The following is a 25020-nucleotide window of genomic DNA, read 5'->3' as shown; positions in this document are numbered from 1 at the left end:
GGTGGTCCGTGCTGGGGATTGGAGGACAGAAAAGGAGGGGGCGGGATCAGCGGGAGCGCCGGAGCCGGATTCGCGGCTGGGATGTGGGGGCGGGTCACTTAGTGCGGCGTCACTTCTGGTTAGCGGCATTTCCGCGTCCTGCTTGGCCCGCTATCGCCGCTGGTCCGGGAGCGGCTCGGGCCCTCCGGAACCGCCCCGCGCCCCCGGAACCGCCCCGCGACCACCCCGGAGCCACTCCGGATTCCTCCGGAACAGCCGCGGCTCCACCTCCGGACTCTCGTGCGGCTCGGCCCGGCCCGGGCCCGGCGCGGGGCTCGGCGGGGCCGGCCGGGGATGCCGCGGCGCGGCCCGCGCCATGTGGTACATCATGCAGAGCATTCAGAGCAAGTACTCGCTGTCCGAGCGCCTCATCCGCACCATCGCCGCCATCCGCTCCTTCCCTCGGGACAACGTGGAGGATCTCATCGGCCGGGTGAGACCCCGTGGCCGGGACATCCCACCCCTTCCGCGGCCGGGCCGGCCTGCTGGAGTCGCGCCAGGGCTCCGGGTGCCTCTGACGGGCACTGCCGAGCTGTATCCCGGCTGTCCCGCTCCCTGCGGAGCCGCCGTGGGGACTCCCTCGAGGGGTTTTCCCGAGACGGAAAGATCAGGGCATCTCCGGTTGGTTTAGAGACTCCAGGCTTTTCTTTCCACCCTCTGGATCCCCGGGGCCGGGGGGGAGGGGGGGTCTCCGGGGGTCTCCAGGCACCGTTTGGTGACAGTGAATTGGTGAAACACAAGCGGCAGCCGGGATTAAGACCAGAAGTGTTTTTCCGAACACACCCCCGGGATTTCTCTTAATTAAGCCTTTCTTGGAGGCTTGGGGAGGGCAGGGAAAGGGTGGGATTTGCTGACCCCGAGGCGGTTCCTGCAAACCCCCGGGATTTGTGTGAATTGACGCTTTCCGAAGGAATGCAAAGGGGGAGTTCCTGACCTGGGGGCGTTCCTGTGCTCCCCAGGGCGCCGATGTGAACTGCCTGCATGGCACCCTCAAACCCCTGCACTGTGCCTGCATGGTGGCTGATGCCGACTGCGTGGAGCTGCTGCTGCAAAAAGGAGCTGAGGTAAAGCTTTGGAGAAACCGAAAACAGGTGGAAAACTCCTGAGATAAGGGGCAGGGAAGTTGGGAGAAGCTGATAAAGAGCTGAGGTTGGAGCTGATGTGTTTAAGTTGAATTTTGGGAAAAAGCTTTTCCCCCAGAGTGTCATGGGGCACAAGGTCCGGGGACTGGGGTTTGGACAACACTCCCAGCATAGGGGGGGATTTTTGAGTGTCCTGTGCAGGGCCAGGGCTTGGATTTGATGATCTTTGTAGGTCTTTTCCACCTCAGGATATTCCACGGGCTTGTGTCCCCTCACAAAGTGGCACCAGGGCGAGGTTCATTGTCCCAGCAGGGAGGGAATTCTTGGGCTGAGATTTTGGGAGCAGAGGAAGGATTGAAACCTAAATTTTTGCACTGAGATTTCAGGAGACTGAGAAGGAAGAATTAACCCCTAAATTTGCTGGATTTTTTACCCCATATTCCCATGGCTACTGGGCTGAAAGCCTTCCTCATTTTCCCTAGATTTGGGCTTTGGGACTTTTGACTCTTCCCTTGCTGTGGCATCCAGCTGGGGCCACTCCTGATCCCCAAACCTTTTTTTTTCTCCCCCAGGTAAACGCCCTGGATGGCTACAACCGCACAGCCCTTCACTACGCAGCAGAAAAAGATGAAACCTGCGTGGAGATTTTATTGGAGTACGGCGCCAACCCCAATGCCCTGGACGGCAACAAGGACACGCCGCTGCACTGGGCGGCCTTCAAGAACAACGCCGAGTGCGTGCGGGCCCTGCTGGCCAACGGCGCCCTGGTCAACGCCCTGGACTACAACAACGACACCCCCCTGAGCTGGGCGGCTATGAAGGGCAACCTGGAGAGTGTCAGCGTGCTGCTGGACTTCGGCGCCGAGGTGCGCGTGGTCAACCTGAAGGGCCAGAGCCCCATCTCGCGCCTGGTGGCGCTGCTGGTGCGGGGCCTGGGCACGGAGCGGGAGGATTCCTGCCTGGATTTGCTGCACAGAGCCACGGGACACTTCGAGCTGCGCAAGAACGGGAGCCTGCCCTGGGAGGTGGCCCGGGACCCGCAGCTGTGCCAGCGGCTGACGCTGCTGTGCTCGGCGCCGGGCACGCTGCAGGCGCTGTCGCGCTACGCCGTGCGCCGCTCGCTGGGCCTGCGCTTCCTGCCCCAGGCCGTGCAGCAGCTGCCACTGCCCAACTGCCTCAAGGAGTACCTGCTGCTGCTCACCTGAGGGAAGGGCAGCTGCCCTTCCCCCGGATCGCCCCTCGCTCCAGGGAGAGGACCCCCACTCACTTTGGGACTTGCCAGGTTCTTCTCCATGGTTTTTGTTCCCCTCGGCCACCCGGGACCCTGCTGGCCCCTCACACTGCCTCCCTTTCCTCCCCTTGTCCCTTCCATTTTTGTCCCCTCCATTTCTCCCTCTGTCCTCTCACGTTCCCTCTGCTTCTCTCCCTGTCCCCCCCTTTCTGCAATGAACAATATCCCTCTGCTGGCAAATTATATCTCAGCTGTTGGATTAATCTGTTTTTCCCCTTTTTTTTGGTTCTATGGCCTTGTGAAAGGAAGTTTTTACAGGAAAAGTCTCCTTTGAGGAAGCACCCAAGGCAAGAAATTGTGGGTTGGGATGCAGAGTAATCCTGTGGGATGTGTTAGCTGAAAATCAAAGATCCAGGTGTTTCTCCAGCATGGAGAGTGAAGTTCTCCCTGTTTATCCATAATTTTTATGCTGCATCAAGAGGGAAACCACCTCAAACACCAAAATTTTGCAGGGCTGGAATTCTTTTGGGCAAAAGAAATCTTCTCCAGAGAGCTCCATATGGAGCCAAGGGCTTCCCTCCCATCTCCTCAAGCCCTTCCTGAGGTTTCCCACCAGGAATTCACCCTTTGGTGTTGGTTTGGGGTGGCTTTTTTTGGGATCTGTTCCAGGATCCAATGGAAGAGCAGCTCTCCGAGGTGAAACCAAGCAGCTAAAATCTGTCATTGTTATTTTCTGGGATGAACTTGGGGATGAAAGCTCAAATTGTACCTCTCTTATCCCTCTCTATTATGCTGGGCAGGGAAATCCTGAGGATCAGGAGGGATTTGGTGTCGGTGGGATCCAGGTTTGCCTTTCCATGGATTCACAGAGACCTGGAGCACTTGCACAAGCACTGGATTTATTGAAACATCTCCATTTTGTGATTTTAACCGTAAAAACCTCAACCTCCACCATCCGTCCTCAATTTATTATGACATCGCTTGGGGACCACTTCTCAAAATCCCATAAAATCCCCAAAAAGCCCCAGGCCGCTGTGGGAAAAGGGGATTTGGGGTTGCTCAGGCTGGCCGTGGCCGCTGTCCCTGTCACACGGTGGCCTCGGGGACCAGGACCTTGCGGGTCAGGTGCTCCAGGTGCGCCGTCTCTGACGTGTCCAGCTCGATGTTGTACTTGGCCAGGATTTTGAGGATGGGCCGCAGCTTCAGCCACCACTGCTCCTTGGGGATGCGGTGCCTGAGGGGACAGGGACGGGCTGGGGACATCCCTGGGGACGGATCCCAGGCTTTGTCCCACTTTCCTGGGGGTGGGGAAGGGAGGGACAGGGAGGGACACGCACTCGAAATCCGTCTGCTGGCGCAGCTCGGCGATGGGCTGGAACACCAGGCTGCGCTTGCGCATCCCCAGCAGGCACGCCGAGTCAGCCGTGTTGGCAAAGATCCGGCCTGCAGGAACACGGGAATGGTTGGGAACCTCCTGGAGGCCAGCTGGGAATGTCTGGGATCCTCCTGGAGCAGGGGTTGGGGATGTTTGGGATGCTCCAGGAGGAGAAAACCCATGGCAGGGTAGGTTGGGAATATTCGGGACCTTCCAGAAACATTGGAGGGGAGGTTGGGAATGGTTTGGGAATGTAGGGTCACTCTGGGGTCCTTTTGGGGTCCCCCATCCAGCAGCACCCACCGTGCCGGGAGCACTCCTTGATCTTGCCGGTGATCCAGGCCACGGCCTTGGCGCCCATCTTGGTGCCGAAATTACGGTCAAAGGGAGTGGGGCTGCCTCCCTGCCCCAGGAGAATCCAGGATGAGCCAGTGAAATCCCCCAAATCCTGATCCCATTCCCGGGGAAATCCCCTGGAGATGGATCCCGTTCCTCGGGAATTCCCAAACCCTCACCCCATTCCCACCTGCTGCATGTGCCCCAGGACGTTCTTCCGGCAGTCAAAAATCCCTTTGCCCTCCTCGGAGTAGAGGTTGTAGATGAAATCTGTGGTGTAGTTCTCATTGCAGCGCTCATTCCTGCAGCAGGGACAGGATCAGGCCCGAATCCCACAATTCACCCCATCCCAAACAATTCCCTGATCCCAAACAGCAGCACCACGATGAGATCCCAAATCTTCCATCCCTAACCCATCACCACAGTGATGGGTTCCCCTGATCCCAATCCCCACTGGGGTGCCACAAGGTCCCCCCCAAAGCCAGGGCCCACCTGAGCACAAGCCCCCTCTTCACCGTGGTCTTCATCTTCTCTGTCAGGTGGTCTACGTTGGCCTGCGGGGTTGGGAGTGGGGTCAGGAGTGGAAACCTACTCACTGCACAGCACCCTGGTGTCACTGGGGACAGGGGACAGGACTGTCCCCACCTGCAGGTCACGGCTGCTGAAGGGCTCCTCGAAGATGTAGGCGGCGTCGGCGCCGGCCGCCAGCCCAGCCATGGTGGCCAGGTAGCCACAGAAGCCCCCCATGGTCTCGATGATGAACACGCGGCGCTTGGTGCCTGCGGCCGACTGCTTGATCAGGTCACACGTCTGAAATGTGGGATTTCGGGTCAGGAAAAGGGATTTGGGGTGCCCACTGCAGACTGCTTGATCAGGTCACACGTCCGAAATGTGGGATTTGGGTTCAGGAAAAGGGGTTTAAGGTCAGGGGAGTTGGGGGATTTCCATCGGGGTCTCAGAGGGGTGATAGTGGTGGGAGGAGTGCTTTGGGATCAGGGAAATTTGGGACTTCACTGGGATCTCACTGTGGCAATGGTGTTTGGCATCAGGAGGGATGTGGAAAACAGGATTTGGGTTCTCACTGTGGTGATGGTGTTGGGCATTTGGGCTCTGACCATGGTGATGGTGTTGGGGACGAGGGGGATTTTGGGGAGGTGTCTGGGCTCTCACGTTGGTGATGGTGTTGAGGGCGGTGTCGGCGCCGATGCTGAAGTCAGAGCCGGGGACGTTGTTGGAGACGGTGGCGGGCACGATGCACAGGGGGATGCAGAGCTCCTCGAAGCGTGCCCGGCCCTCCACCAGCTCCAGGCCACCTGTGAATGCCTGAGGGACAATGGGGACATCAGGGGACAACGCAGAGAGGAGAGGAACAGTGGGGACACTGACCACACCCTGACCGCACCTGGCCCTCCACCTGCTCTGGGCTGCCTGTGAATGCCTGGGGGATAGCAGGGGACACTGACCCCACCTTGGCCACACCCTGACCGTGCCCCTCTAACCATATCCTGACCAAGCCCCGCTGACCCCACACCACTGACCACACCCTGCCCACACTCCGCTGACCTCAAAGCCACCGATGATGACAAGACCGTGAATCCCAAATTTGCTGATGTTGGCGCTGATCTCCTCAAAATATTTCTTAGGCAGAGTCCTGGGAAAGGGAAATATCCTCCTCAGGATGAGCCTGACCAGAGGGGGACCCCAGAAGGACCCCAAATGTCCCCACACAGAGCAAGGAGTCACCTCTTGGTGCCCAGTTTGGATCCTCCCAGCCCCGTCCAGCTGCCCACGGTATTCCAGCCGATCTCCTCCACCTGGGGGGTGAAACAGGCATTTAATGGGGTGGGAAAAGGATCTGGAGTCACACTGGCCACCCTCAGCCCTATCAGAGTGACATTGGGGTCACACAATGTCCCCTGGCTCGGGGACAGCAGCAGATCAGACCCACAGCAGGGCTGGGGTTTGGACAGGGGTTAAACACCTCCATCCTGAGGAATCTCCATCCCTGAAGTACCACAAATGCCCCTTCCCCGGCCCTTTTCTTGCACCCTTTTCCCACAAGGATGCCCCCCTTCCCAAAATCCAACCCCTCAAACCCATCCTGCACTTCCCAAACTCTTTTTCCCAGCCTATATTTCCACTGGGATCTCCCCATCCCAAAACCCAATCCTTCAAATCCATCCTGCCCTTCCCATCCCCTTTTCCCTATAGGGATTCCTACAGGAATGTCACCATCTCAAAATGCAGCCCTTCAAATCCGTCATGCCCTGGCCACCCCATCCCAACTCCTTTCCCCCATAGGACCCTCACCGTGCCGAATGCCAGCCCCTCAAATCCATCCCAAACCCCATTCCCTGTAGGAATCTCCCCATCCCAGACCCTTTCCTGACCCTTTTCCCACCCTGTTCCCCTCTGGACCCTCACCATGCCGAATGCCAGCCCCTCGAAGCCGTCGTGCACCGCGAGCATCCGGTGGCCGTGGATGAGGCCGATCCTCACGGTCGACCGCACGGCCGCGTTCATCCCCGCGGCCGGAGCACCCACGTTCATCACGGCCACCGTGTACCCGCTCTGGGGACAGGGACAAGGGCACAGGGCTCACCGGGGGTTGGGGTAACCTGGGTTGGGATTGGGGTGACCCGGCTCAGGCCCTCCCCGTGCCCTCCCCAGTGCCCCCTACCTTGGTGGCAGGTGGGCGGATGTGAGCCAGCAGCTTGTAGACGTTCCAGTTGTTCTGAAAACTCCTAAAAATGGAGGAAGTTGGGGTTTTGAGACGTTTTGAGGAACATTGGGGCTGCAGGGAGAGGGGATATGGAGGTGCCACCCACCGGCCCCGCAGCTTCACCGCGTCCTCGAAGCGTCCCTCGTTCATGGCTGTGGTGACATCCTTGGTCTGGGGGCACAGAGGGGGATTGGGGTGTCCTGGAGTGGGATTGGGGTGTCCTGGGGTGGGATCAGGGTGTCCTGGGTAGGGTTGGAGTGTTTTGGATGGGATTGGAGTGAAATGAGGTGTCCTGGGGTGGGATCCATCCCTGGGGCAGGCTTGGGGACACTCCCTGGAGGGTTTGGGGACATCTCAGGTGTGGGAACCATCCCTGGACTAGGTGGACTGGGTCTGGGGCCACTGCCAGTGTCCCCCCATCCCCACTCACCACCTGGACACACTCCATGAGGGGCAGACGCACGGCCTGGTTGCCGGACAGACTGACCACGCAGGCGGGGGTGTCCGGTGTCCCCTCCAGCAGCGCCATCACGGCCTCCACACCCATCCTGCTGGCCTGAGGGGACACGGGGGGTGTCACCTCCCAACGGGGGCTGTCAGTCACCTCCAGGTGCCCTCATTTGGGACCGGGGTGAGGAAGGAGGTGCCCACCAGGATGCGGTCAAAGGCTGAGGGAGTCCCCCCACGCTGGACGTGGCCCAGGATGGTCACCCTGGTGTCGTAGCCCAGACGTTTCACCACCAGCTGCAGGGACACAGGAGAGCTCCAGGACTGGCCCAAAAAGGAAGGAGGCAAAGGGGCTTGTCCCCCGTGTCCCCCCGTTCACACTCACGGTTTTGATGTCGTCCGAGGTGATGGCCTTGCCGTGCTTGTCGATGGCACCCTCAGCCACGATGATGATGTTGAGCCTGGAGCCGCCGTCACGGGTCTGGGAGGGATCACGGTGTGGCAACAGGGATGGGGACGGGGGAGATCATCCACCCGTCCGTCCATCCATCCCTGTGTCCATCTCTCCTTCCGTCCCTCTCTGCCTGTGTCCACCCCTGTGTCCATTCCTCCCTCCCACCTCAGCCAGCCTCCTGCACAGGTGCTCCTCCCAGTCGTCTTCGGGGGGTGACTCGGGGATGAAAACCCAATCAGCGCCACAGGCCAGGGCCGTGATCAGCGCCAGGTACCTGAAATGGGACCAAAAACTGCTTTTGAGCCACTTCCCCCAATTTTTGGGGCGACAAGAACCCCTCCCAGGTGTCACCAGCACGTACCCGCAGTGCCGCCCCATCACCTCCAGCACAAAAGTCCTCTGGTGGCTGTGGGGACAAGAAAGCGTCACCCATCCGAAATGGGAACACCAGGGGGTTGGGGACAACGATGGTGTCCTTGTCACCTCTGCGCCGTGGTGGTGATGGCGTCCACGATCTCTATGATGCGGTGCAGCGCCGAGTCGGTGCCGATGGTCATGTCGGTGCCGCAGAAGTCGTTGTCGATGGAGCCCACCATGCCCACGATGTTCAGGTGGCTCGAGCGCTGCGCCTCCTCTGCCGTGATGGCACCTGGGGACAGGGTGGGCAGGAGGGAGACGCCATCCCCAGATGGTCACTCGGGGGTAGAGGTGTCAAAGGGATTGTTTGGGGGGAAAATACTCAGCTTTGGGTGACAAAACCTCGTATTTTTGTGTAGGACACCTTGATTTTGGAACCAAAACTCTTTTGGAATCACAAACCTTCCCACACCCTCCTTTCCTGGTGTGGGACCCCCCCCAAAATGTCCCCTTAGGGGGAAGCAGTGCCACAAATCTCTGTTTTGGGGGAAAACCCCAAATTTTTGTGTGCTTTTGAATCCAAACCTTTCTCTTTTGACCCCAACCCTTTCCCTCTGCCCCCGTCCCTCTCCCTCACCCCAGGGGGGTTTTGGGGCTCCCCCGGTGTCCCCCCATACCGGTTTTGAGCAGCTCTGCCAGGAGCCCACCCCACTCGGCGCGGAAGGTGTCGGCGCCGGTGAGGCTGCCGTCGCCGCCGATCACGCACAGGTTGGTGATGCCGCGCTTGACCAAGTTCCGCGCGGCGCGGAGCCGCCCCTCGCGCGTGCGGAAATCCTGGCAGCGCGCGCTGCCGATCACCGTGCCGCCCTGGGGACGGCGGGGCATGGCTGGCCTTGGGGCTGGCTGTCCGTCCCTGTGTCCATCCACCCATCCCATCCCCACGTTATCCCTCTGTCCATCCACCCATCCCATCCCCATGTCCGTCCCTGTGTTCATCCACCCATCTCCGTGTCTGTCCCTGTGTCCATCCACCCCTGTGTCCATCCACCCATCCCATCCCTATGTCCGTCCCCATGTCCGTCCCTGTGTCTGCCCCTCCCTCTCTCCCCCCATCCCAGCTCTACTTTTGGGTCATGTTCTGCTGAGCCCAGGCTCAGACTGGAGCCGGTGAGGGACAAACTGGGACCAGTGAGGAGCACACCCAGTGCCCCCCAGCCCTGGAGGGGATCCCCCAGTGTCCCCCTGTCCGTGTGTCCCCCTGTTCGTGTCCCTCACCAGCTGCAGCATCATGGACACGCTTTCCCACGTGGCCTCCCTGATGTGGTCACCGCCGTCCACCAGCCCCTGGTAGCCCTGTGGGGACAGAGTGGACAGTGATTCAGTGACACCTTTTCCCAAACTTTGCAGCGGGGCTGTGGAATTTTGGGGTTGGAGCTGACACTGACCTCACACACGAAGAACACCCTGGCCCCGGTGTAGATCCCCACGCGCACCACGGCGCGCACGGCCGCGTTCATCCCTGCGGGACACCGCGGCCATCCTGTCACCCCCGGTGACATCCCCAACCCCTGCCACCTCCCTGCAGCTGCCACCCCCCAGCGGACACCCCCATTCCGTCCCCCCCGTGCCCCCCCCGTGTCCCCCCTCGCAGCTGCCACCGCCTGGGTTATTTTTGCCCCGGTGACCTTTGGTGGCAGCGCCTGACACAGGTGACAAACACGGGGGATGGGGGAGGGGACACTCCGGGGGGGCCCCCGTGGCCTGGCAGCCCCCCCCCCATGTCCGTCCACCCCTCCATCCTTGGGACCCCCGGAAAAACACCAAATTTGGGGATGAATCCTTAGAATTTTGGGCAATCCTGATTATTTTGGCTCGGTGCCAAAGTGCCACCGGTGCCCACTTGGAGTCCCCTGCCCAAATTTTGTCGCCAATTCCCCCCTGCTGTCGCAAAACCCCCCGAGCTCCACCCGACCCCAAAATCTCCCCAAGGTCATTCCCAGAACCTCAATCCAGGGAAAACCCCAACAGCTGTGGGATCAAAATCCCAATTTTTACCTCAAAAGGAGCGGTTTTAGGGACTTGGGAGAGGATTTTTAGGGATTTTGTGGGAATTTCAGGGGGGATTTGGGGCGGGGGTTTTGGGATCCCGGGGATTTCGGGATTCCAGGGGGTTTGGGGAGTTTTGGGGGGAGGGGGGAGACATTTGGGGCAATTTCTAGGGATTTCTGGCGGGGTTTTGGATCCCGGGGGCTTTGGGGTCCTCTTACCCTGTGCGTCCCCCCCGGAGGTGAGGACGGCGATGGCTTTGCCGACCCCCAGGGTCTCGGCGTGCTGGGGTCCCGCGGGGCTCGGGGGCATTTTCCTGCCTGGAAAAAATCGAGAAATTCGGGCAAATCCCAAGGCGGGAAGGGCGGCTCTGTCCCTGCGGGTGGCGCTGCCAGCGCAGAGTGGCACCGCTGGGGGAGGAACACGGGGACAGGGACACTGGGACAGCCCCGCTGCCACCGCCGGGACACTCCCGCTCGGGGGGGCGCGGGGGGACTCCTTACTGGGAGTCCTCGTTACTGGTCCTAGTCTCGATTCCCTACGGGACCCAGGCTGTCCTCAGTGCTCCCAGTCTGTCCTTACTGGTCCCAGTCTGTGTTTACTGGACCCAGTACATATTCTCTCTGGGAGCTGCTGCGTCCTTCTTATTGTTCCAGTCTCTGTTCCTTACTGGTCCCAGTTTGTTTTCCCTGCCCTGCTCTCCTCAATGGTCCCAGTCCCTCTTCAGCGGGGCCAGTCCGTCCCCACCCAGTCCCTGTTCCCAGTGGGAGCTGCTGTGTCCTCCTTACTGGTGCCAGTTTATCCTTACTGGTGCCAGTTTATCTTTACTGGTGCCACTCTGTCCTTACTGGTTCCAGTCTGGATTCCCTGTTCATCCCAGTCTCTATTGCCTGTGGTTACTGGTCTGCCCTCCTTACTGGTGCCAGTTTATCCTCCTTACTGGTGCCAGTCTGTCCTTAGCAGTCCCTGTCTGTGCTCCCTGTGGGACTGGCTCTGCACTCCTCACTGGCTCCAGGCTGCTTTCCTTGCTGGTGCCAGTCCCGTTCCCTGCCTCTCCCAGCTCCAGCTGGCTGCCGGCCCCAGTGCGGGGCTGTTACTGGTCCCAGTCCGGCGCTGTTACCGGTGCCGGTTCCTGCTCCCTGCTGATTCCAGCGCCTCTCCCTGACCTGTCCCAGTTCATCGCCGGTCCCGGTGCGGGGCCGGTACCGGTCGGGGTCGCTGTTCCCGGCGGGATCTGCTCTGCTTTCCTTACTGCTCCCAGTCCCCGCTCCCTGCCGCTGCCTCTCCCGGCTCCCGTTCGGTGCCGGTCCGCGGGCGTTACCGGGGCCCTCCCGGGGCCGTTACCGGCGCCGGTCCCGGCTGCCCACCGGGAGCACTGACCTGCGGAGCGCCGCCGGCTCGGCCCGGGCGGGAGGAAGGACAGCAGGAGGAGGAGGAGGAACGCGGCCAAGGAGAGCGCGGCCGGGGCCACGAACCGGGACAGCGCCGGGGCCACCGGGACCGCCACCATGGCCCGGGGACAGCGCCACCATGGCCCGGGGACAGCGCGGGGATACGGCGGGGAGCTGGCACTGGCCGCGGGGAGCGCTGTAACGGGATCGGGGTGACGGGATCGGGTGTAACGGGATCGGTGTAATGGGACCGGGGTAACGGGATCGGGTGTAATGGGATCAGTGTAACGGGATCGGTGTAATGGGACCGGGGTGACGGGATCGGCTGTGACAGGATCGGCTGTAATAGGATCGGCTGCAGGGACTGGATGTTATGGGATTGACTGTAATGGCATCCGCTGTTATGGGATCGGCTGTAATGGGATTGGCTGTAGGGTCCAGCTACTGTGGGATTGACTGTAATGGGATCGGTTCTACTGGGATTGGATATTACGGGACCAGCTGTAAGAGGACTGACCATAGGGAGAAACTGGAATGGGATCAGCTGTAATGGGATCGACTCCAATGGGATCGGCAGTAGGGACGCACACAGAGTGACCGCCTGTAGGATGACATCCTCACGGGGGGATGTCCTATGGGGCACCACCCACACACAGGAATGATTCCCTATAGGGTCACAGCCCCAGAGAATGACCCCCCAGCGCAGAGTGACCGCCTGTGGGGTCACACCCCCCGTCCAGGGTGACTCCCCCTCTCTGGCAGCCACCCTGGACCTCCACTCCGCGAGGGGGCGCTCTCCGCTTCCAGCCATGCGCCGCTCGCTCCCCGGTTCTCGCGCCGCTTCCGGCGACGCCTCACCTCCGCCGCTCACTTCCGCTTCCGCCGCCGCCTCCTCGCTGCCGCCGCCGAGCCCGGGAGAGCCGCGCGCGCTCGGGACGCTTCCGGTTCCATTTCCGCTTCCGGTGCGGCGGCCGGCCCGGCTGAGGGGAGCGAAGCGGCGGCGGCCGCGGGCCCCGCTCCGCTCCCGGACCCCGCTGCGCTCCCGCTGCCCTCACAGCGCGTTCCGCAGCCGCCGGGCCTTTCCCCGTGCCCGCTGCTGCCGCTGCCCGGCGCCGAGGCGGCGGCGCTGCCCCCCATGAGGATGGAGGCCCGGGAGGCGGCGCGGGCCCGGCCCGGCCCGGCCTTCAAGGGCTTCGGCGCCGAGAGCAAGGTGCGGAGCGGGGGGGGCGCGGGGCCGGGGCGTTCCCGGGCTCCGTTCGCACCGGGCCGGAGCCGCCCCGGCTCCTTCCCTCACGGAACGACGGCGGGGTTTGGGCGGGAAGCGGATTTGGGAATATCTGAGCCAATTCCCCCATCCCAGGGAGCTCCTGGGGCACTTCCAGCCGCGGTTCCTCTGGGAAAACTCAGCCTGGCAACCCCAGAAGTCCAATCCCAAAGCCGGTTTCGGGTTTTCCCGGTTCCCGACGCGGGAATTCCGCCTGGAATGTGCCGGGAATGGGGAGCCCAATTGTGGCACCCACCGCGGGTCCGGAGCTGCTACATTCAGGATTTTTCCAGCAGTTTCTGGGTTCTTTCTGCTCCGTAAATTCTCTCCATAAGATCTGGGAGTGGTGACCTTTAGAAGTGGGAATTTGGGGAGTTTCGGGAGCTGTGATCGGTAGGAATTGTGAACCTTAGGAATCATGAATTGGGGGAATTATTGGTTTTAGGAATTGTGAATTTTGGGAATTGCAATGTCCCGCCACCATTCCAAACCAACCCTGGGAACACCCCTCCCTCTTCCCTATAATTTTCCTGGATTCTTCCCTGGCATTTTCCCACTTCTAACCAAAATATTGGAATTTTTTCCCGTTCTTTTTTCCCCCCAGTTTTTCCTCCCCAAGCTCAGCAGCTTCTCCTGCCCTGCTGGGAACTCGTCCTGCTCCCTCAGCTACCCCCCAGGTGAGTTTTCCCTCTGCAATTTGGGCTTTGGGGCTGTTTTCCCTAAAAAAAAGGGGGAAACTTGGGTTTTTCTGGGAATTCAAGGTGTTTTTTCCTCTCAGAAATTCCAGAAAGATTCCCGGGAGCCAATGGGCAGTGGAGGAGCTCCAAGCCCCGGGGCAGCCGAGGCTCCTTCCTGGAGACCCGGAAAAATTCCAGGTGGGTGCAGCAGATCTCAGATTTCCAGGCTTCAGTTGATATTTTGGGGGGGTTTTATTTGGGATTTTGGAGTTTTGTGATTTGACCATTTTTGGGGGGGGGGGGGGGGTAATTTCTTTTTTTGGGGGAATTTTTCGGTGGGTTTAATTTGGGATTTTGGTTCTTTGGGGAAGGATTTTTGAGATTTTTTTGGTGGGGCTTGGGATTCTTGGTTTCTTTTATTTGGGGTTTTGGAGGGGGGGATTTGGGGGATTCAACTGGGGGGCTTGGTTTGGGGTTTTTTTATTTATTTGGGGGATTTTGTGGGGTTTTATTTAGAATTTGGGGCGTTTCATTTCTCCTTTTGTGCAACCTTTTGTGCTTTTATTCGGGATTCTCCACAACGCCGCGGTGTTTTTCCCTTTTCCAGCGGGAATCCCAGCGCTTTTGGGGGAAAATCTGCCCTGCACGGAGCCTCCTTCCCCCTGAAGCCGGCCCCGAGCCCCTCCTGGAGCCGCCGCAGCCCCAAGAAGGCCCCGCGGCGCTTCCTGAGCACGGCCGAGGAGGTGAGGGGCTGGGAGGGGGGACATCCCAGGATTTATGGGATTAGGGTGCTCAGGCAGGGCTGGGAATGGGGAAATCCCAGGGGTTTGTGGGGTCGGGGTGTTCCGGCAGAGCTGGGGGCACATCTGGGGTTAAACACGAAATTCCTGGGGTTTTCCAGCCCTAAATCCCAATTTTTGGGAGGCTTTTCTCAGCATTGCCCTCGTGGGATTCCACCAGACCCCTGAATGTGGGGCAATCCCTGGGGACGAGCGAATTCCAGGGTTTTGAGGGGAGTTTTTTCCCTGCTCTTTCCCGCAGACGGTGCGGGAGGAGGAGCGGGAGATTTACCGGCAGCTGCTGCAGATGGTGACCGGGAAGAGATTCTCCAGCTGCAAACCCTCCCCGGTGCTCCCCTTCCACCTGTGAGTCGGGAGCATCCCAAAAAATCCCTAAAAACCTGCCCCAGATCCCAAAGAACCTCAAAATCCCTGCTTGAGTCCCAAAGAATCCCAAAAACCCCTCTCTAAATCCCTGAAAATCACCCTGCCCAAATCCCAAAGAACCCTGCCCAAATCCCAAACCTCTCCAAAAACTCTTTCCAAATCCCAAAAAATCCCCAAACCTCTCCCCAAATCCCAAATCTCCAGTCTTTTCCCAGAATTTCCCTAACTGGGTTTGTTTGGGTTTTTTTTGCAGCTCCCGCTGTCCCCGTTCCGGTCCCTCCCTGCCCCAGGAGGCTCCCAGGGATGATCCCGAGGCACTGGAAATTCACAAAATTCCAGCTCCTGTTCCACATTCCCCGGAGCCGCCCCAGAATTCCCAAAATCCCCCCCTGGGCCCCTCTCCAGGGTTTCCTGGGGGGTTCCAGCCCCAGAATTCCGTGGCACCACAGCAGCGGGAGGAGGAGCCGGGAGCAGAGGCACAGAGTGAAGGTAAAGATTCCTAAAAATGCCAGGGAAATAACCCCAGAAACCCCCCAAAAATACCAAAATCTAAGATAAAGCAAAACCACAAATAAAACCCCCCAAAAATCTGGGATGAATTTTTTTTAAAAATCTCAAAAAAACTCCCCAAAAAATCCCAATGAAAGTACTCCAGAAAATCCCAAAAATCCCCCAAATCCCAGTCAAAGTGAAAACTGAATCCCAAATAACCCCAAACCCTGGGAAAGGAATTTAAATTCTGTGGCCAGTCTGGGGTTTTTATTTGGGATTGAGAAGTATTTGGGGTGGAAATCGAGGGACACAGAACTCCAGGAATTTTTCCCATTTTTAGGGTCAGATTCTGTCATTTTGCTCAAGGTCAAGGATTCCAGGACTCCGGCTCCAAGGTGAGGGGTGGGATATGGTGGGGGGGGGGGGGGGATTTTTAGGAATACAGGGAGGTGACAATGGAGAGGAACAGGGTGAGAATTTGGAAAATGAGGGAATTCTGGGGAAATTCCAGTATTTTTGGTCACTTCCAACCTTCCTTTCTCCCTCTTTCCAGCCTCCCCTTTTTCCAGGCCGAGCTATGGATCAAAGAGCTGTGAGTTAATATTCCCTGCTGGCTTTTTCTGGGACTTTTTGGGGTGGAAAAACCAAAATCCTGATTTTTTTAAATCAATTTGTCCATGAAAATTCTGTTTTTTCTAGGACCAGTGTCTACGATTCCCGAGCCAGAGAGAGGTGGAGGCAAATAGAGGAGCAGAAAGCTCTGGCCCTGCAGCTCCAGAGCCAGGTGAGAATTACATGGAAAAACACCCTGGACTGGGACAATCCGAGGAAAAACAGTTGAAAAACAGGAAAAATCAACTTTTATTAGGCCTTTGTTCTTCCTAATCCTGGGATAAACAGCAAGAAAAAGAGGGAATCATGTCCCAGATTGGAAACTACGGGAAATTTTGCCACTGGGAGGGTGGTCAGGGCTTGGAAAAGAGGTCAGAATCCATGGAAATGGGGGAAAAAATTCAGATGTGGCACTCGGGGACAGGCTTGGGTGGCTCTGGAAGGGTTTAACTCCATGATCCTGGCGGTTTTCCCCAATTTTGTTGATCCTAAACCTTCCTTTTCCCTATCCCAAATCTGTCCTTCCCAAATCTGTGATCCTGCAGCGCCTCCAGGAGCGGGAAGAAAGGCGGATGTGGCACTTGGAGACAGGCTTGGGTGGCTGTGGATGGGTTTCGTTCCCTAATCCTGGTGGTTTTCCCCAATTTTACTGATCCTAAGCCCTCCTTTTCCCTATCCCAAATCCCTGCAGCGCCTCCAGGAGCGGGAAGAAAGGCAGATGTGGCACTTGGGGACAGGGTTGGGTGTCTCTGGAAGTGCTTAACTCCCTGATCCTGGAGGTTTTCCCCAATTTTCTTGGCGCTAAACCCTCCTTTTCCCTGACTCCACGTCTGTCCATCCCGCAGCGCCTCCAGGAGCGGGAGCGCTCCGTGCAGGACCTGGTGGATCTGCACCTGCGCGTGCCCCTGGAGAAGGAGATCCCGGTGGCCGTGGGGCCGCAGGGGCCGGAGCGCGCCCGGCCCGGCCAAGCCGACGAGGACTTCCCGGAGATCACCGAGGTGGGGCTGCCAGCCTGGGGCTCCTGAGGAACCTCGGGCACAGGGAGGGAGCCTGAGCCCTCTTCCCGGGGAAATGGTGGCTCAGGAATCAGTTTGGTGTTAAACCCTTGGGGATTTGGGGTCAGGAAAAGCAGGAATTCCCCCTGCCCTTCCCCCAGGAAATGGAGAAGGAAATCAAGAGCCTTTTCCGAGGAGGGAACCAGGACGAGGTGCTGAGCGAGGCTTTCCGCCTGACCATCACCAGGAAGGACATCCAGACCCTCAACAACCTCAACTGGCTCAACGACGAGGTGAAAACCCAGCAATTCCCATTTCCCACCCATTTCCAGCAGCTTGGAAGGGAAAAATGGATGGGTTGGGTGCTGGGAGGGGATTTCTGGGCTGGGATTCCATCCTGGAGGGATAAATCCGTGGGAAAAGCTCCGTTTTGTAAAAATAATTTAATTTATGTGGGGAATTAGTGGGAGGATGGGATTGATGTGAACAGGGGAAACAAGTAGATCTTAAATATGGACTTGAATAAAGGTAAATTCCTAAAAATCCTCGGGTTTTCTCTGGAATGTTTTACTACAATGGAGCTCCTGCAAACCCCCCTGGGTTTTTGGAAGGTTTTTATGCCAATCCTCCTTTTAGGGCGTTGATTCCCTAACTTCACACAGGGCCACAAACCCGAACACCCTCATAAAATAAATAAAAATCTACTTAAAAAATCAAAAACCCTGTCTGTTTTCTCTGTCTTTTCCCAGATCATCAATTTCTACATGAATTTGCTGATGGAGAGGAGCAAGGACAAGGATTTGCCTGCAGTCCACGCCTTCAACACCTTTTTCTTCACCAAATTAAAGACTGCAGGGTACCAAGCTGTGAAAAGATGGACAAAAAAAGTGGATATTTTCTCTGTGGATCTGCTCCTGGTGCCCATCCACCTGGGAGTGCACTGGTGCCTGGCTGTGAGTGCCTGGATTATCCCAAAAAATCCTCAGTTTGGGATTTAGGGCCCAAATTTCGTTGGTTTTGGGTGATGCTGACGGGAAAAAAATGTGTTTGTGACTCCAATCCGAGTTTAAAGGGAAATACAAAGGTAGGAGCAGCTTTTTGTGGGTTTTTTAGTCCTTAAATTCAACCTGGAGGTCATTTTAGGGAATTTATTCCCTTGGGAAGATCTGATTTCCCTGTTCCCACCAACTCCTGGAGCCACAGGATCTTGTTGAAGAGATTTAGGCCACAGATATTTCACTTTTCCCCTTCCTTTGTCCCATTCCCTCCCCTGGCTCCTGGGATCCTGCAGGGATTTTCAGCTCCTTTAGCAAAAACCTCCTCGATTTATTAATTCCTGCTTGAATTGTTAATTAATTCCATGGAAAAGAGGTCATTTCCAGCACAAACGGTGTGGGACTGGGCGGGGGAAACACTGAAAACCACCCAGATCGGGGCAAAATTGTTGTAAACCCGTGGGAGGAATACCAGTAATAATAATAAAAACAATAATAGTAATAATAATAATAATGGCTAATTTAGACATTCAGGGATTAAAAATGGAGCAGGAAATGGGGATTTTTTGGGGGAAATCCTTCTGTGGTGTGAAACACCCTGCATTTTTTTTTGCAAGAGAAGCGTTCCTGGATTTTATTTTTTTTTTTCCCATTTTAAGGAATTTTTCTCTGTGCAGGTCGTGGATTTCAGAAAAAAAACCATCACCTACTACGATTCCATGGGGGGGATCAACAGTGAGGCCTGCAGGATCCTGCTGTGAGTAAAATCCCTTCCCTGGGAAAATCCCACTCCTGCTTCCCCAGCCTGGGAAGCGCCAACCTTGCCCAATTTTGGGGCCGTTTTTGGGCCCTTTTGGGGCCATTTTTGTGCCCTTTTGGGGTCATTCTTAGGTCCCTTTAGGGTCATTTTTTGGGCTCCTTTAGGGTCATTTTTGCTCCCTTTTCCAGGCTCATTCTCCCCTTCCAGGACATGAAAAATTCCTTCTCTTCCCAGGAATTCTCTCCCTGTTTTTGTCCCCGTGAGATTTCGACCTCTCCTGATCCAATTTTTGATTTTTTTGGGGGGGGGGGGATTGATTTGTGAATCACAACCCTGAATGCCTTTGGGACCAGCCAGACAGAGAAAAACCCTGGAATTGCCATTTTCCCACAAATTCCAGCTTTTCCTGCTCCTTTTCCCACAGGCAGTACCTGAAACAGGAAAGTTTGGATAAGAAAAGGAAGGAATTCGACACCAACGGATGGGCCCTGCTGAGCAAGAAGAGCCAGGTTTGGACAGCCCAGAATTCCCAAAGAATTCAGGATTTCCTTGGATTCCCAGCCCTTTTCCTTCCGGGATTCCTGGGAAGAAAAGGAGGGAACAAATCCCAAACCTTGGGAGAGGAAATTTTCCACAGGGATGGGGTCCAGGGAAGGGTTTGGGTGGGAATGCCAGAAATTCTGGGACCCTCCTGGTTCTTTCCGCAGATTTCCCTGGGATCTGGGGGTTTTTCCTGGCCCTGGGGAATTTGGGGGGATGATGTGGGAATTTGGGAATCCCGTTTTTCCCAGGAGATCCCACAGCAGATGAACGGCAGCGACTGCGGGATGTTCGCCTGCCGCTACGCCGAGTGCATCTCCAAGGACAAACCCATCAACTTCACCCAGGTACCCCCGCATTCCTCCATCCCCACCTTGGAAACCCCCAGGGCCAGGGAAAAACCCAATATTCCGGCGGAATTCGGGGAAATTCCAGCGTTTCTCACCCAATCCCAAGGAATTCCCACCTTATTTCCCGTTCCCGGCCCCAAATCCCTGTCCCCAGTCTCTGGGAAAAGCTCCCACACCCCAATGCGAGGGAAAATCCCAAACATTCCCCCCAAAATCTGGGAGGAATCCCCCATTCCTCCCCAAAATCCCAAGGAATTCCTGGGTAATTCCCCATTCCCAACCTCCAGGAATATTCCTCTTCCCTCCTCCAGCATTTCCAGATCCCAACACTCCCAAATTCCCTCAGGGCCCAGAACCCCAGGAAAAAAACCCAAATCCCCCAAAATCCCAGCGAAATCTGGGATAAATTGCACCATTTTTTGCCTGAAACCCAAGAAATTCCCAATTTTTCCCCCATTCCCACAACCCCAAAGCCCCAAATTTCCCCATTTTCCATGGGGGAAAAAGCCTGAATCTGCCCCTGGATGAGCAAACCCTGACTCAAGTTCCCATTTTTTTTCCCATTTTTCCCCCAAAATTCCCAAAGCAACACATGCCCTACTTCAGGAAGAGGATGGCCTGGGAAATCCTGCACAGGAAGCTCCTCTGATGGCAGAAAAATCCTGAAATTCCACGGATTTGGATCAGAAGAATCCCAGGATTCTCCTGGGGATGCAGCCAAGGAACTCCGGGTCCTGCTCCTCCCAAAACCCCCCTGGATTTGGGGGGAATAGAAAAGTTTGGAAGCACAGTTGGGATTTTTTGGGGGTTTTTTCCCTCTTTTTTGAGATTCCAGGATGGATTTTCCCTCTTTTCCATCTGCTGGGGCGGGGAAATTTGGGAGTTTTGGGGCTTTTTGGAGCTGGATTTTTGGGAAAAGGGAGGCGTCTCCATGGATTTGGGTTGGAAAAGCCCAGATTTGGGAAAAGCAGGGGAAGGGCTTGGTTCTAGAGGGAATTTTTGGGGATCATTGCCCCTTTTTTCCACCTCATTCCCAAAGTTTGGGGATTTTATCCAGGGGGAAGCCTGGTTTGGGATCCCTGGGAATAATTCCTGTTCAAATCCTGTTTTTTCTTCCCAGATTCCCACTTTTGGGTGTTTTTTCCAGGATTAAGCTTTGGAATGCCAGAATTCCTCCGGATTTGTACCCAAGCTTTGCTTTTCCAAGGGATAAATCCCAAAACCTGAGCAAAATCTGGTATTTTTGGGAATTTCCCCCTCCCTTTCAGGCTGCTTCATCCCAGCAGCTCCTGTTGATTTTTCCAGTTGCTTTTCCCACTTTTTCCAGGAAACAAAAAAAAATCTCCCAAATCCCAGGAACTTCAGAACCATGGGGAAACCCCCAAAATCCTGGAATTCCTTCCAATTTTTCCCAAACAAAACCAGGATTTATTTGGGGAGCTTTGTCCACCCCTTTCCCTGGATTAACTTATTCCCAAAATTTTTTGGAGCTTCCCAAGCCTCTGGATTTGCTCTTCCTGGTGGAAAAGAAGATTTTTAAGAAGAAAAGTGGGGGAAAATCCCAAGTTTTTGTATTTTCCCTCTCCTGCAGGAGCTGGGAATTTTTTCTATTTTTCCCAAGCTGGGAGCTGAAGTTTTGTACCAAATTCCCGAATTTTTGGAGCCCTTTTTCCTGTTTTTTCCCAGCCCTTTGTGTCCCTTTGAATCCCAAATTTCCTCCCCTGTTTTATACCAGATTCGTTTCCTACTTTTTTTATCTTTTATTGAAATAAAAGGTCTGAAAAAAAGAACTGGAATTGTGGAATTTTGCTGCTTTTTGTGCCAGATAAGAACACATTTTAATTATGAGGTTATAAATAATTTAGATTTTTTTTGCCAGCTCCTGACACGTGACATTGTTCAGATGCAGCTGTACATTTATTTATTTGTCTCTTTTCCTGCCCACGGTGGGAACCCCTGGAACAGAGTTTGGGGTTGTTCATCCTCAGCTGAAGAAAACCTGGGAGAAATGCCCCAAAACCCAGGAAAATTCCCCAAACTCTGAGGCAATGCCCCAAAATCCATCAGAAAATGACCCCAGTTCCCCGGGAACCCCCTCAAATCCCACCTGGAATTCCCTCCCCCCCCTCCAGGTGACAAAGGTCCCTTCACGCCCCTCCCCCACTGCTGGATCCACCGCTATTTTTACAAAAATTCCCAGAAAAAGCCGGGATTTGGGATGAAAGCGCCCTTTGTAGAGCCGGGCTTGGGGTTGGCAGCGGCGGGGCCGGGCAGAGCTCGGCTCTCCCGGGAACCCCGGGATTCCAAAATCCCAAAAAACTCCGGGGCGCGGAGCCCCCCCCCGCCCCACCCCGCGCTGCCCCGGGGAGGCGGCGGTGCCCTGAAACCCGAGAAAATCCCCCAAATCCCGGGGAAATGCCCCAAAACCCTGGGAAAATGCCCCAAATCCCGGGAAACGCCCCAAATCCTGGGGTAGTGCCCCAAACCCCAGGGAAATGCCCCAAAATCCCGGGAAAATGCCCCAAACCACAAAAAGACGCCCCCAGAACAGGGATGCCTGTCCCAAAATCAGACACAAATGTCCCAAATGCAGGAAAATTCCCCGAAATCTGGGAAAGATTCCCCGTAATTCAGGGCTGGGACCCCAAATTCTGAGCTGGGAGACCCCGGAGTTCAAGCTGCCCTCCAGGCCTGCAGTTTAGGGTCATTTGGGGTGTTTTGGGGGCATTTTTAACCCCAAATCCAGCCAGGTCTGAGCTACCCACCTGCCCAAACCCCAGTTTGGGTCATTTTGGGGTCATTTTGGGTCATTTTTAACCCCAAACCCCAAGCAGGGCATTTTAACCCTCCAGACCCAAATTTTGGGGTCATTTTGGAATAACTTTGGAGGTAACTTCGGGGTAATTTGGGGTAATTTTTCACCATAAACCCTCCAGGTCAGGGCTGCTCCCACAAAACCCCAAATTTGGGGTGATTTGGGGTCATTTTGGGCCATTTTTAACCCCAAGCAGGAGCAGGGTCCTCACACTCCAGGAGCCTCCTGATCCTAATTCCTCCTAACGACCCCGACCCCATTAATCCCCCACAGGCCTGAGCCCTCATTAATTAATTAATTAACCCACAGCCCCGCTGGGCTTTTTTTCTGGTTTTGCCCAAAAGCAAAAAAAAAAAAAAAAAAAAAAAAAATCCCGCAAAAAAACCCCAAAAATCCCAAAAAAATCCCCAAACCTGATCTCCCTTCAAACCTTGGGACCCTCGGCCCAGCCCCCATCAAAAAATCTCTTTTAGGGTCGGGGTTTTTTGGGATTTTGGGTGTTTTTGGTGGTTTTTTAATTTTTTTTTTTCTCCTGGATTTATTTATTTTTTGGGATTTTTCCGGTTCTGGGACACAGGGGCGGCTTTGTCCCCGTGGCTTTTGGGGCCCTGGCTCGGTGCCACCCCAAATAGGGTTTTTTTGGGATGGGGGGATGGGAGAATTCGCCATCAAAGGATCCAAAATCCCGGAGTTTTTTTTCACCTCTTCCTCGCTCCAGACGGAGAAAAAAAAAAAAGGGAACTTTTAGAGTTTGGAGTTGGATGAAAATCCTGAATTTCAGGCATTTAGGGGGCAAAAAAATCCCAAGTTTTGGGGGGGATCCTAAAAAATTTAAGGGTGGAGTGACTCCCCTGTAAGGCAGAGTGATCCTGAGGGAAAAAATCTGGGAATTCCAGGGGAAAAATGAGCTTTGGAAATGGGAAAAACCCCTTAAGGGACACCAAAAAATCCCAAAGTATCCCTCAAACCCATTCATTCAATTCCCAGCATTTCACCCCAAAATACACCAAAAATAAAAACCACACCAAAAAAATACCCCCAAAATATTTTAAAGATAATACTCAAAAATATTTTTAAATGCACCAAAAATTTTTTAAAAAATTTTAAACCCCAAAAATATAAAAAATACACAAAAAATACCCCAAAAATATACAAATATATGCAAAAATATTTTTAAATTCAAAACAATATTTGAAAAATGCATAAACAATGTGAAAAATATTCAGTAAATACAAAAGCCCCCAGAAAAAAATAAAAATAATACACAAAAAGACCCTAAAAATGTACAGAAAATAACAAAAAAAAAATCTAAAAAAACCCCCCAAAAACTGAAAAAAAAAAAAAAAAAAACATTAAAAAATAAAAAATAAATCAAAATAAACCAAAATAAATCAAAATAGCCCCCAAAAAATCCCCGGTTGGGCCCTGAGCCCCCCCCAGCCCCGCTCCCTGAAAGGATCCCTTTGTACCTTTCCCAAAAAATCGCCTTTTCATCCCAAAAAAGGGGGAGGAGGGAAAGGAGGAGGAGGAGGAAGAGGCCGCGTGAGGGGGGGAAGGCTTTGACCTCATCCCACAAAAATTCCCGGATTTTTCCCCCATTTCGGGCCCCTTCCCACCTTTCCAGGGGGAGAAGGGACAAAGGGGCTCTGTGTGACAAAACTCCCAAAATTGGGATGAAAAAGGAAATTTTGGGGATTTTCCCACCAGGAAAAGGAGGGGAAGGGAAGATCCTAAATGGAAAAAAAAGGAATTTGGAATTTTGGGGTTTTTTTAGGGTTTAAAAGCAAATTTTGTGTCCCTACAATGAATTTTTTAGGGGGTAAATTCTCCCCAAAATCAGGTTTTCTGTAGGGCTTGGGGTCTTCAAAATTGCTTTTTTCGCATGAGTCCGCCACAAAATTGGGGGATTTTGGGAGTTTTGCGTCCCCTAAAAAAATCAATTAGAGGCTGAAAAAATTATATCTTTTTATATTATTAAATATTAATTTTTAATAGGAAATGTTATGGGATAACTAAAAATTTGGAATGAAATGGCTGCAAAATTAGGAGGGAAAAGTAAAAAATGAGGGTTTTAGGGGGGAAAAAGATCATTTTTCTGCTCCTCAATCCCAAAAGGATCCTAGGAAATATTTGGGGCCAGATCTGAGGTTATTGCAAGGTGCCAGAGGGGGAAAAAATGGAATTTGGGGAGATTTTGTGTTGAAAAAAAAGCCCTTTTAGGAGGGAAAAATAAATTCCTGCCTCACCCTCCCTCTGTGAAGGAATTCCCTCTCTGGGTTTGGGGTTTTCATGGGACTGGGGGGTTTGGGAAAGTGGGAAAAATCGGGAGGGAAGGGAGGAAATGAGAGGGAAATTGGGGGAAAAGTGGGGGGAAATTTGGGGGAAATGGGGTGGAAAAGGAGCAGAAATGAGGGGAAATGGGGGAAAATGGGATTAAAAGGGGTAAAAATCGGGCAGAAATGAGGTTTATATGAGGTGAAAATGGGGAAAATTTGGGTTAAAATGAGGCTAAAATGGGGCAGAAATGGAGGAAAATTTCAGCAAAAATGAGACAAAAATAGGGCAAAATTGGAGTAGGAATGGGGGAAATTAGGGATAAAGATGGGGGGAATTAGGGATAAAAATGGGAGGAAATTGGGAAAATGGTAAAAACTTAATTCCCCCTCCGCTCCCAGAGCAATTTTGAGCCTAAACTGGGGGATTTGGGGCGTTTGGGGTGGGAAAATTTAGTCCCAAATCCATCGGGACGGGGCCGGGTGACGCTGGCGGGTGGCGGCACCGGGGTGGGGACAACCAGGAGCCCGTGGGGACAATGGGGCGGTGCCACCCCCTGGGCCGGTTCGATCCCAAACCACGCCCCCCGCTCTGCTTCCC

General features: G+C 54.8%; 3 protein-coding genes across 4 annotated transcripts; 2 read left to right on the top strand and 1 right to left on the bottom strand.

Annotated features, from left to right (window-relative positions):
• Positions 1-102: 102 nt before the first annotated feature.
• Positions 103-2778, top strand: ASB8 (ankyrin repeat and SOCS box containing 8). Of its 2 annotated transcripts, none has more exons than XM_038164312.1 (3): positions 103-467; positions 950-1103; positions 1694-2778. In XM_038164312.1, the coding sequence occupies exons 1-3, from the start codon at positions 334-336 to the stop codon at positions 2324-2326; spliced, it is 921 nt and encodes a 306-aa protein (XP_038020240.1). In that variant the 5' UTR covers positions 103-333; the 3' UTR covers positions 2327-2778. The 2 variants fall into 2 exon arrangements, with proteins under 2 accessions (XP_038020240.1, XP_038020239.1); XM_038164311.1 differs by having other exon boundaries at positions 106-472; positions 999-1103.
• A 452-nt stretch (positions 2779-3230) lies between these two features.
• Positions 3231-11625, bottom strand: PFKM (phosphofructokinase, muscle). The gene is made up of 23 exons (XM_038164309.1): positions 11470-11625; positions 10311-10409; positions 9489-9562; positions 9319-9396; positions 8721-8910; positions 8170-8335; positions 8048-8092; positions 7852-7960; positions 7618-7713; positions 7437-7529; positions 7216-7341; positions 6892-6956; positions 6744-6807; positions 6488-6634; positions 5807-5877; positions 5627-5714; positions 5234-5386; positions 4709-4873; positions 4556-4617; positions 4254-4365; positions 4031-4130; positions 3690-3795; positions 3231-3586 (listed from the first exon to the last, which is right to left on the bottom strand). The coding sequence occupies exons 1-23, from the start codon at positions 11597-11599 to the stop codon at positions 3439-3441; spliced, it is 2487 nt and encodes an 828-aa protein (XP_038020237.1). The 5' UTR covers positions 11600-11625; the 3' UTR covers positions 3231-3438.
• A 145-nt stretch (positions 11626-11770) lies between these two features.
• Positions 11771-21114, top strand: SENP1 (SUMO specific peptidase 1). The gene is made up of 16 exons (XM_038164310.1): positions 11771-12690; positions 13349-13421; positions 13523-13619; positions 14029-14164; positions 14463-14566; positions 14841-15076; positions 15420-15474; positions 15633-15671; positions 15779-15863; positions 16537-16689; positions 16848-16979; positions 17436-17639; positions 18359-18438; positions 18866-18950; positions 19233-19328; positions 19918-21114. The coding sequence occupies exons 1-16, from the start codon at positions 12616-12618 to the stop codon at positions 19978-19980; spliced, it is 1713 nt and encodes a 570-aa protein (XP_038020238.1). The 5' UTR covers positions 11771-12615; the 3' UTR covers positions 19981-21114.
• Positions 21115-25020: the final 3906 nt, after the last annotated feature.

The sequence above is a fragment of the Motacilla alba genome, chromosome 29, assembly GCF_015832195.1.
Source record: "Motacilla alba alba isolate MOTALB_02 chromosome 29, Motacilla_alba_V1.0_pri, whole genome shotgun sequence".
NCBI classification, from domain to species: Eukaryota; Metazoa; Chordata; class Aves; order Passeriformes; family Motacillidae; genus Motacilla; species Motacilla alba.
This window is presented reverse-complemented; position numbering and strand designations above follow the sequence as displayed.

Coding starts and splice junctions, on each gene's coding strand:
- ASB8 (XM_038164312.1), top strand. CDS start 334: ATGCCGCGGCGCGGCCCGCGCCATGTGGTACATCATGCAGAGCATTCA. Junction 468..949: donor CAACGTGGAGGATCTCATCG/GCCGGGTGAGAC, acceptor CGCTTTCCGAAG/GAATGCAAAGGGGGAGTTCC. Junction 1,104..1,693: donor TGCTGCAAAAAGGAGCTGAG/GTAAAGCTTTGG, acceptor TTTCTCCCCCAG/GTAAACGCCCTGGATGGCTA.
- PFKM (XM_038164309.1), bottom strand. CDS start 11,599: ATGGTGGCGGTCCCGGTGGCCCCGGCGCTGTCCCGGTTCGTGGCCCCG. Junction 10,410..11,469: donor GAGCCGGCGGCGCTCCGCAG/GTCAGTGCTCCC, acceptor GATTTTTTCCAG/GCAGGAAAATGCCCCCGAGC. Junction 5,387..5,626: donor TCATCATCGGTGGCTTTGAG/GTCAGCGGAGTG, acceptor ATTGTCCCTCAG/GCATTCACAGGTGGCCTGGA.
- SENP1 (XM_038164310.1), top strand. CDS start 12,616: ATGAGGATGGAGGCCCGGGAGGCGGCGCGGGCCCGGCCCGGCCCGGCC. Junction 15,672..15,778: donor GAGCTATGGATCAAAGAGCT/GTGAGTTAATAT, acceptor TGTTTTTTCTAG/GACCAGTGTCTACGATTCCC. Junction 18,439..18,865: donor GAGGCCTGCAGGATCCTGCT/GTGAGTAAAATC, acceptor CTTTTCCCACAG/GCAGTACCTGAAACAGGAAA.